Here is an 11,096-nt window from a genome sequence, read left to right on the forward strand (position 1 = left end):
GTTTTACCCTTCACTCAGAGAAGTGGATGTTCAGAAGTAGCTAAATTAAAAGAAAATGGTGGTTCAAAAACTACACATATAGAACCAGTGGATGTAGAAAAAAGGTTGAGTGGTGGAATTAATCTCCCAGTCATCTTGGGTTATTTTAACTTCCGATTTCAGTTTCTCGTCTAGTCCATTTCATGTTATCCCTGCAGCCTTGCTGCTAGTTAGCCACTTTCCTGGCCTTTTCCTTTCTCAGCTAGGGAGGCATGGGATTTAACCCAAGAGAGCGCAACATTGCTGGTGTGTTCCAGGCATCAGCAATGATTTACCAGTCCTCATGTCTGCAGCTCTGAGCCCAGTGCCTGGCCCCTTGTATGGCCCCTGAATGATGGAATATCATTCAGCAATAAAATGGAATGATGTACTGATACATGCTTCAGCCTTTCAAGGGTGAACCTTGAAAGCATGCTCAATGAAAGAAGCCAGTCACAGAAAACAAAACAAACCAACAACAACAAAAAATTACCTAATGTCTGATCTTTTGTGTGAAGTGCCCAGAATAAGCAAATCCATAGTGACGGAAATAGATGAGTAGTTGCGTAGGGAAGGGGAGGCTGGGAGAAATGGGGATTAGCGAGTACTAATGGGTATGGGGTTTTGTGGGAGGAATATGAAAATGTTCTGAAGTTGCTTGTGGTGTTGGTTGCAAAACTCTTGTGGATATGCTGAAGGCTATATGAATTGTGATATGTGAATTATATCTCACTGAGGCTTTTATTTAAAAAGCAAAAACTAAACAAACTTTGAATTTGCTTTTCACCTCTAAAGAGACCAGATGAATGCTGGAGCTTTGTTGCTTGTTTTGACTAATAGAATTTAGATTTATGAAATATGTTTTTCTATAGATAGACTCATACGTCCCAATTTCTCAAGAAAAATATGCTGATTATTAAAAAAATGATCAACATTGTCTCCATGTTTTTGTATTTGTCGTCTTGTTTTAAGAATTGTTTCTTATGGGATAGGAGAGAGTAAATGAAACAAGTTGGGATTGGGAGGGAGACAAACCATAAGTGACTCTTAATCTCACAAAACAAACTGAGGGTTGCTGGGGGGAGGGGGGTTGGGAGAGGGGGGGTGGGGTTATGGACATTGGGTAGGGTATGTGCTATGGTGAGTTCTGTGAAGTGTGTAAACCTGGAGATTCACAGACCTGTACCCCTGGGGAAAAAAAATATATATATGTTTATAAAAAGTAAAATTAAAAAAAAAAGAATTGTTTCTTATTCAGTCACCCAGGGTCTTTTTATGATTAGCAGTATCTCAAAGAGACTAAATGAACAATTACTATTCAAAATAAAAAATATTGTTAAGGCAAATTTTAATTCATCTTGTGATCTAATTAATGAACTATTTCTGTATGATGTTTCAGTCCGTGGAACCTGGTGAGGTGAAGCACACAGCTGTGACATCAGGACCAGCACCAGGAGCTGCTGACCCACCCAGTAGTGAGAAAGAAATAGATCCCAGCAGCATCCCAACGGCCATCAAGTACCAAGATGACAATTCTCTGGCCCATCCAAATGTAAGATCTTTAGATCAAACAATGTCCACTGAAGTCTAGTTGACTGAAATGAGTTTAAACTGTTGTTATTTTGTGCTGGTGACAAGAAGCCTGTTGGAAGCAATGGATTCATATGTTCCTGTTGGCTAGAAATAGGCAGCTGACCCCTGTCCCTTAGAGCAGTTACATGGATTTGAAGCCCGTATGAGCCAAATCATTTTGTCTGACTTTTAGAAGTATTCTTTCTATGCTTAACAAAAATAAGCAAAAAAAAAAAAAAAAAAGAAGTTTGGTTGTTTTTTAAATCTAGCATTAAAGATCTAATTCTGCCTGAGCTCTAGTTGGTTCATTGAATTGAGCCTGTCATCGACATATTTTGCTCTCTGCTCTGAAGTCGTGGCATTCCACTGTGTCTCTGAGAGAGTATGTAGGAAATAAACTTCACAAAATGCACCATAAAATTGTTAGCAATGTTGATATTAGTCCTTTTCTCCAGGACTTTCTGAACATTATTAATTCCAAATAGATTATCTTCAGTTGAGAAGTCACCAAAAGTTTAAACAGTATCCAAATCTTGTGCTAAAAGATGTATTCTGTAAAGGTAATTTATGTTGCATAAGGGCAAATCCAAATTATTGGCAAACAGTAACATTTTTTCTTTTTCTTTTTCTTATTTCAGTTATTTATTGAGAAAGCTGATGCTGAGGAAAAATGGTTCAAGAGATTAATTGCCCTCCGACAAGAAAGGCTAATGGGTAGTCCTGTGGCCTGAATAATATACATATGGTTGAATTAACAGTAACATTGGAAATTTAGGTTTTTAAATCCCAATATTAACTTTTTACTCTTAAAAAGCAGTTAGCTGATAATGTAAAAAGGTACTATTTCATTCATTTCTCGTGTAGGCTTGAATATTTGCTGATTTGAACTTAGCCAAACATTGTGAATATTAAAACTAGTGTAAAATTTAACAATGCATGAAAATGTCATACTGTTAATAAAAATTAAAAAAAATAAAAATATACTGTTAATTAAAAAATGTCATACTGTTAATAAAAATAAATAAAAATAAATGATACATAGTAGTATTTGAGTAAGATTGGAAAATATCAAGTCATCATTTAAAGACACAATTTTGATTAATCATGCATATGTAAGAATCAAACTATATGCTATCCATGTGAGATTTCATCTTCCATGTATTATGAAACCATTTTGAGTCTTTTTTTTCACCTTATTGTAAAAATTTAGGCAGAATAAAAAGCACTCCAAACAATCTAAGCAGAATGAGCATGTTAATCTTAAAGGAAAAACATATTTTTTAAAACATTTCTTGAAAATTAAATAAATTGAAAATTTATTACTTAGAGATCAGCATTTACTAAGTGTTCCTTTTAAAAATATTAGCAGATCCCGGCTCATTCTTCTAGAACCATATGTTCATACTAGACCTCATCAGTTGACCAAATACCCATGATGGGGAAATCATTTCTGAGGAAACTGGTGAGAGCTCTCACTTCAGTCTTACTTACCCAACTGCTAGTCCCTGCAGAGAAAGCCAGCTAATTATAACTTTGATAAGGCTATCTGTCATTGTAGAATACCTTTCTCCAGTAGCTGAATGAAAATCAACCATGCTTTCCATACTAAACATGCCAGAGATGAGGATTTCTAGGCCTTGCAAAACTAGTTTTCAACAGCTGACATGAATATTTCCCTTGTATTTTGTTCTGTTGTCTGGTGTCACTCTAATTTGGTCTCTGTGAAGACTGTGCCTCAGAATACAGTATAAACCTGAAAAGTTTGGGGGCGAGGATTACCAATATGTAGGACAGTTTAAAGCCATCTTTGTTGTATTTCTGAAACTACTAAAACTCTAATTCCTATAAAAATTTTAAAAGTAGGGGTGCCTGCATGACTCAGTTAAGCATCTGCTTTCAACTCAAGTCATGATCCCAAGGTCTTGGGATCTGCGTCCTGTATTAGGCTCCCTGCTCAGCCTCTCCCTCTCTTGCTCCCCCTGCTTGTGTCTCCTCTCTCCCTGTTAAACAAACAAATAAATAAATAGATATTTTAAAAAATAAATAAAGGGTGCCTGGGTGGCTCAATTGGTTAAGCGTCTGCTTTCAGCTCAGGTCATGATCCTGGAGCCCCACATCAGGCTCCCTGCTCAGTGGGGAGCCTGCTTCTCCCTTTGCCCCTCCCATCTCTCGTGCTCTCTCTCTCTTTCTCTCTCCCAAATAAATAAATAAAATCTTTAAATAAATAAATAGATTTTTAAAATATAAAGATCCCAGTTGCAAAAGGTATGGAAAATAAGCTGATGACAAAATACTTATTTTCGTATAAACATGGTTCACATTCTAAGTAGGTGCTAGTGGTCTTTTCTTCTCTTTTCTCTTCTTTTTTTAGCTGTAAGTGAAAGTGCCTAGCATAAACTCAGGTTCATGTGATCTTTAGTAAAGATACATACATGTTTAGTGACTAAAGGAGGGATTACAGTTTTTGAAATACTTTGTAGTTCATTCCTTGCATAACTTGTAAACGGTAAAAGGACTCTCACTCCTTTGGAAAGTATATTTTACAAGAATATGGGTTGTCATTTGGTCCACTAGTTTATTCTTCAGTGAACCTGGACTAGGCATTTTTTTCCAGTATGCCTAACGCTCCTTACTTATAACTAGTGAAAATATTGTGACCTGTGTTAATTATATTTAACACCAGTGTTCCTTTATGGCAAGTAGCCCAAACACAAAAGTTTAAATTACAGTTGATTTGTATTTTAAAGCTAAATTTTTCAAAGACATGGAGAATCAAGTTGTTTTTTAATTCACTAAACTTTAGTCCCTGCAGGAACTCAATGACTATTCCCCTCCTTCCTGATTTCCAGTATGATTCATTTTAATGTATCATTAACTTCATTTACCTACATTCCTGTTGAAGACTACAATATTACCACATAAGCCAAATCAAATTTAATGAGAAAGGCTTCAGAGAACACTATCAAATATATCACCATACTCAAGCTAGGTGATGCATCCTGGCCTTCTTTAATATCCTAATGTAATGAGTCTATAAAACACAACAATCCCTTTCATGTCACTTGAGTAATGATAACAATTTGGACTTACATGAGACCTTGGTGTTTATTGAGACATTAATTTCATACAGAATGATGAGTGCTTGTAATATAAGTTGGGTTTTCATTTCTGACTACATTCTTAGGGAAAATGGAATAAGAGCATCACGTCATTCCCCTGCTTCACTTCAGCATCCTCACCGATAAAATGAGGATGCTAAGAGTGGACCTGCCTTCTTTGATTTTTCGGCAACATAACATAAAAGAATGCCCTTCATAGAAAAAGTTTTCTGTGTATGCCAAAATAACATTTTAGCATGCTAGCCAGCTTAAGGAAATATGGAACAGATAGTTACATGGGTAATGGTGCGAAAAGCTGCACCCCAACATCGGTGTACTCCTTATGTATGCACTTGAAATGCCGTGGTCGGTGGACTCTATCCCAGCTTTGTCCCCAGCTCTCCCTGATCTCCCTCCCTGCCAAGAACACAGGAAACCCTATTTGCTCTGCAGTTAATGACCTATACCATCTACTTACTTGAGGGATCTCAGGTTTTCTTTAGTCAAATTTACCCACTTATTCGTTAATCTTTTTTTTCAATACCTATTTGTCCTGGGCACCATGTGTGCAGTTGAGTACACACAGGTGAGTCTAGTGGGGATCCTGCCTCCAAAAGGTTTAGTTATGAAGCTCAGACATGTATATGACACAAGAAATATAATACTTAGTGGCAGGGCAGAAAACACAGTGGCAGTGAAAAAAGAAATTATTCCAAGTTAGAAAATTAAGGAAGTCTTCATGAAAGAAATCACAACTGATGAAGACTTGAAGAAAGATGGCCCTGGAGCCACAAGGACTCCCAGCCAGCCATCCACCTCCATCTTCCTAATAGTTGCCCTGGAAGGTTGGGAACTATCTAACCCATGGAAGTTCTAACCCAGGGAAGAATCCCTCTTGCAAAAGACCTAGGTGGCCCTGCCTCTCAATTTTATGAAAAATCCAGGCAAAATTTGAGGTTTCTGGTTACCCTTTGGCTTTCTCTGACCATTTCTACCTTTCAGTGGAGAATTGGATAAATAAGCCAAGCCTTCATTTGGCCACTGGTATCAACAGTCTTGTATCACTACCAAGATGACATGAGCCGAGACATGCAAAGAAAACTGAAAGGAGACTTCCAGTACCTCTGAGAGCATCATGTCTGGCAGTAAAGCCTTGCACAGCCATGTGGATCCCTCTGCGTTCCCCCGATACGCTTTGTTTTTCCACTGTGTACTGTTATAGAAAGCATTATTTGGAACTAAAAGATAGAGTCCACTTGTCTGGTTAGATCCTACCCCAAATTTTCCTTTCATTTGGGGATCCAGTGAAAATCTTTAAGTGTACAAATAAGATAGTAATAAAAGCTAGAAACGGAACAAGACAGGTGACATTTTTGGTCACTGAACTATGGATAAATTGATCTGGAATTCTTGTACCCATATTACTCCTTCCCCCATTTCCCTATCTCCAAATTCCTTTTGAGTATTACAGAAGGAATTTTATTTATTTAAGAATTATTTCTTCTAGAGAGAGAGCAGTGGAGAGAGGGAGAGAGAGTCTTAAGCAGACTTTGTGCTGAGCATGAAGACCCTGAGATCACAACCCTGAGCCAGAACCAAAAGTCGGATGCTTAACCAACTGTGCCACCCAGGTGCCCTGACAGAAGGAATTTTAAACAAGCTCTTGGCCATTACTCAATTGACATAGTACTTGAATTATTTAGACAATGTTTAAATGCCATCCTTTAAATGTAAGCTTAACTCCTTAGAACTCCATTCTGGAATAATGAAAAAGCACATCATCTTCATAAGAAAATACTTGAGTCTTTACCACAGAACAGGAGTAAAAATAAAGGTAAGAAAGAACATTTTGTGAATTCTCTAATCATTTTCGCCTTTTATTACACTGGGGTGGACAGTGGTCGATAAATTTAACTGGTGGGTTTTTCTAAATCAAAACACTCTTATCCCTATTTCCAAGTTATTTTTGGCTATCGTTGTACACCCAGGATCTAGCCCATTCCTGACACAAAGAAAGCTCTCAATAAATATTTTCCAGTGAAAGAAGAATGAATTTGCCTGTGTCAAATGAGCCATCTATTTAACAGTCTGGTTATTTAAATTAAGCTGTTTGGAGCCAGCACAAAAAATAAGTAGGTGTCTATGTGTATACCAAAAGAACTGACCGTACAGTCTCAAGGAAATGCTTGCACACCCGTGTTCATAATGGCATTGTTCACAATAGCTAAAACATGGAAGCAACCCCAAGTGTCCATGGATGGATGAATGGAGAAGCAAAATGTGGCGTATGCACACAATGGAATATTATTTAGCCTTAAAGAGGAAGAAAATTCTAAGCAAAATAAGTCAGTCAAGGAAAGACAAATACCATATGGTTTCATTCATATGTGGAATTTAAGAAACAGAACAAATGAGCAAAGATTAAAAGAAGAGAAAGAGACAAACCAAGAAACAGACTCTTAACTATAGAAAACAATCTGATGGTTACCAGAGGGGAAAGAGTGAGGCGATGGGGATTAAGGAATGTACATGTGATAAGCACCAGCTGATATATGGAATTGCTGAATCACTATATTGTACACTTGAAACTAATATAACACTGTATGTTAACTAAAAAAGGAGGAAGGAAATTCTCAATAACACTACAACTTGAATGAACCTTGAGGACATTATGTTAAGTGAAGTAACCCAATCACAAAAGGACACAAACTGTTATGATTCCACTTATATGAGTTACTCAGATTAGTTAAAATCATAAAGACAGAAGGCATAACCATAGTTGCCCAGGCTGGGGGAGGGGGAAATGGGGGGTTACTGTTTAAGGGTTAAAGAGTTTAAAGAGTTTCAGTTTCATAAGATGAAAAGAGTTATGGGGATGGATGGTGGTGATGGTTTCACAATACTGTGAATCTATTTAAGAACCCTGAACTGTAGATGTTAAAATGGCTAAGATGGTAATTGCTATGTGTATTTTGCCACAATAAAAGAAAATCTATCCTAAGTAAATGTCATGGGTAAGTACAGAGTACATAGTGCCTTTCTGTTGTAATTGGGGCTACAACAGTGGGATGGAGTTAAAGCAAGGATCTTACTATTTCTACACTAGACCAGACTTTCTAGTGTAATTTTTTTATTGCTGAAATAATATTTCAAGTGATGTGGATGTGGTCATTCAGGGTCCACCGCTGGCTCCTATGATTGCTGTCCTTGGGAGCTATAGGCCAGTGTTCAAGAAGTAAAGGCTACCAATATAGTAATACACCACTGTAAACTCAACAGTGTACCACTTTATTTTTAGATCTTGAGAAGGAATGGCAAAATGATCCTGTGACAACTCAGGATGATGAACTGAACTGACCCTCTTTTAGCATCTCGTAACTTGAGACTTCAGCTGAAATCCTACAGTGTAAGAAATGTAGTAGAGTGCAGACTCGCTTCCTAATCTTTTTAAAAATGAGCTGCCAAAATCCCATTTCTTACGTAAAGTCTGTAACTATAGTCTACCTGCGAATGACACAAGAATTATGTCATAAAATTAAAATGGGATTGAAAACATAAAAAATTGAGAAATAAATATTTTCCAAATACCACCCCAATGGATGAATGACTGACTACTGTTAAAGATTCCCAGGTTTGTTTAAACAAATTCTGTAATTGGATTATTTATTTAGCACCACTGTAGCTTTTCTCTCCTCTCTCTCTGCTGTAGTACATCTAATTGGCCTGGAGAAGATAATGCATAACTAACTCATTAATAGTTTGTAAAAATACTCTTTGCAAAATGCTGTGTATTTGAATCCCCTGCACTCTCAGTATGTGAGGTGAAAATGGAAGGTCATCCAAAATGATCATTGCCCATAAATACAGTTTTCTCCAAGTTTAAAATATTTCATTAAAATTTGTGGACCTACATAGAGCATAATCAGCATCCTAAGTCCCATGTTACTTAACAGCTGTTCCACCAGAAACGCTTCCAGGCAAATAACCTATTCACATTAAGTGTTCCTACAACCAAGCTTGTGTGGCAGAGGTCATGTGGGCTGCTTTCAGAAAAAGATGCTATGAGGCTTTTAACTTCCCTTCTCTATAATTAATAAGAAAGTAACGGATGTGTTAGCATTCACCATAGCCTAGAAAATACCAGAGACTCCGTTTTTACTTGTTGTCCTAAACTTGAAATTCCAATTTCTAAGTATTCTCATCTTGCTATAATAACTGTGCAATGTAATTCCCAAGAGACATTGTTTGATTAACTTCTAAATTCATTTGAAAGGCATTTAAACAGACTTAAAGAGCTTTGAAAAGGTCACAAAAATATACTTTTTCTCTTATTTTTTGAAAAGATACCTTAAAATTCTCACAATCTATGAGAAAAATCTCTGTTCTGTTGCCAGCAAAGACAGCATAGCATTAAAATGTATTTTTACTTTGGAAGTTAAAAAATCAATCTAATGTTTAATGTCACTGGGAGATTTGAATATTGGACTCTAGTTCAAATGCAGAATGTATATATTAAATGTGAATGACCACTACTTTATTAAACTAATTCTGTTTCTAAGTACTTCAAAGTGTACTCAATCTTCATATATATGTTTTCTATAAATTATATAATTTAAATATGCCAGCTAACAAATGGTCACATCTAATTTATCAAATGTGCTCATTTGCTAGCCTTGTATCAATACAGGCAACATCAGCCTGATAAAAGAATAACATAATGAAAATTATATCAAGAATTAGCATTTTTCTTAAGTGGTATCTTCAACATTTTTGTGACCTGAAATTTTTCTTTCATTAATTTTTTTTAAAACAGGAAAGTCAAGTCATCCATAAGCAACCAATTTTTGTTACACTGCTGCTCTCTCTCCCTGCCAAGTGACCATTGTTAACAGTCCTTCCCAGCCCTGCCCTATGTTTAAACAAATACATCTCTGTAGAGATAGTGACATATGGGCTGTCTTTTCAGACCATGGAAACAGATTGGTCTGCAGTTAACTTTTTCCCTTGATATTATGCCTTGGATAACTTTCTGAAACCATACATCTGTGTGCCTCATTCTTTCTGAATGGCTGCGTAGATTTCCTAAAAGTGAAACTGCTAAGCCATAGGGTATGTACCTTTTGTATTTATACTATAATAGCAACAGTAAATAAACTTTCAAATTAGATGATTTTATGCAAATTAAGATTGTTATCGCTCTCTTCTTCAAATCATTTAAGAACTAAAAACTCACGGGGCGCCTGGGTGGCTCTGTGGGTTAAATCCTCTGCCTTCAGCTCAGGTCATGATCCCAGGGTCCTGGGATGGAGCCCTGCATGGGCTCTCTGCTCAGCGTGGAGCCTGCTTCCTCCTCTCTCTCTGTCTCTCTCTCTCTCTCTCTCTCTGCCTGCCTTTCTGCCTACTTTTGATCTCTGTCAAATAAATAAATAAAGTCTTTAAAAAAAAAGAACTAAAAAGTCACTCTATAATTAGGATACATTTTATGCAGCTAATAATCTCCATATTCCCCCTAAAATCATTGGCCACAATGCTCCTAGAGGCAGAACTTAATAGACTGCAGTGCCTGGTTTCCCTTGCCCTCCAGCCTTTGGCTGGGTTCAGCCAATAGGAGGCACCGGCAGCAAGTCAAAGGAAGGAGCAGAGAGAATTGGGTATCTGTACCTTTGCTGGGCCCTGTTTCAATTGTGGCTGCTTTCCTAAGGTCACAGCTCTAGGAGGCCAAGGGTGCATCTCTCATCATATTCTAGTAACCGCTCCTTCCTCCTGCCCCTTCAGACCTGGGGGCTGGAAGAGTTTCCTATAGCTTCTACTCCCTGATTGGGGCCCGTAACCCTGCCCACATCCCTGTATTTAATACCTTCATTAAACACTTTTGTGTATGTCCTCTGTTTCCTACTGAGACCAAAGCTAATAAAATTATCTTCAAGGGCAGTGTATCAATTAGGATTAATTAAGTATATCTGTTCCATAACAATAGCATAACAACAATAGAAACAACAAACAATGGCTTAAAGAGGAAAAATGTTTCTCTCTCAAAGAAAAGACATTTAAAGGCAGTTACGATGGATTCATATGTCAGAGACTTGGGCTCTTGGGTCGATGGCTTCCACCACACGCCTCAGGCTGACTGAGGCCGTAGCTAGCATTCTCACATTCCACATGCCCACATTCCAGGTGGCAGAAAGGATATCCTCCCTTTTTTTTTTCATTTTTTTATTAACATATAATGTATTATTTGCCCCAGGGGTACAGGTCTGTGAATCATCAGGCTTACACGTTTCAGAGCACTCACCGTATCACATACCATCCCCAATGGCCATAACCCAACCACTCTGTCCCTCCCCCCTCCCCCCAACAATCCTCAGTTTGTTTTGTGAGATTAAGAGTCTCTTATGGTTTGTTTCCTCC

At 37.4% G+C, this 11,096-nt stretch overlaps 1 protein-coding gene across 1 annotated transcript in view; it reads left to right on the forward strand.

Annotated features, from left to right (window-relative positions):
* The window catches only part of RSRC1 (arginine and serine rich coiled-coil 1), a 424,559-nt gene extending 422,011 nt beyond the window's left edge, over window positions 1-2,548 (forward strand). The window contains exons 9-10 of the mRNA XM_032852003.1: window positions 1,418-1,570; window positions 2,229-2,548. Coding sequence (XP_032707894.1) covers window positions 1,418-1,570; window positions 2,229-2,321 — 246 coding nt within the window. The 3' untranslated portion in view covers window positions 2,322-2,548. The remainder of the gene's footprint in view (window positions 1-1,417; window positions 1,571-2,228) is intronic.
* Window positions 2,549-11,096: the final 8,548 nt, after the last annotated feature.

This window comes from Lontra canadensis, unplaced genomic scaffold (genome assembly GCF_010015895.1).
Source record: "Lontra canadensis isolate GAN:19392208 unplaced genomic scaffold, GSC_riverotter_1.0 scaffold6, whole genome shotgun sequence".
NCBI lineage: Eukaryota > Metazoa > Chordata > Mammalia > Carnivora > Mustelidae > Lontra > Lontra canadensis.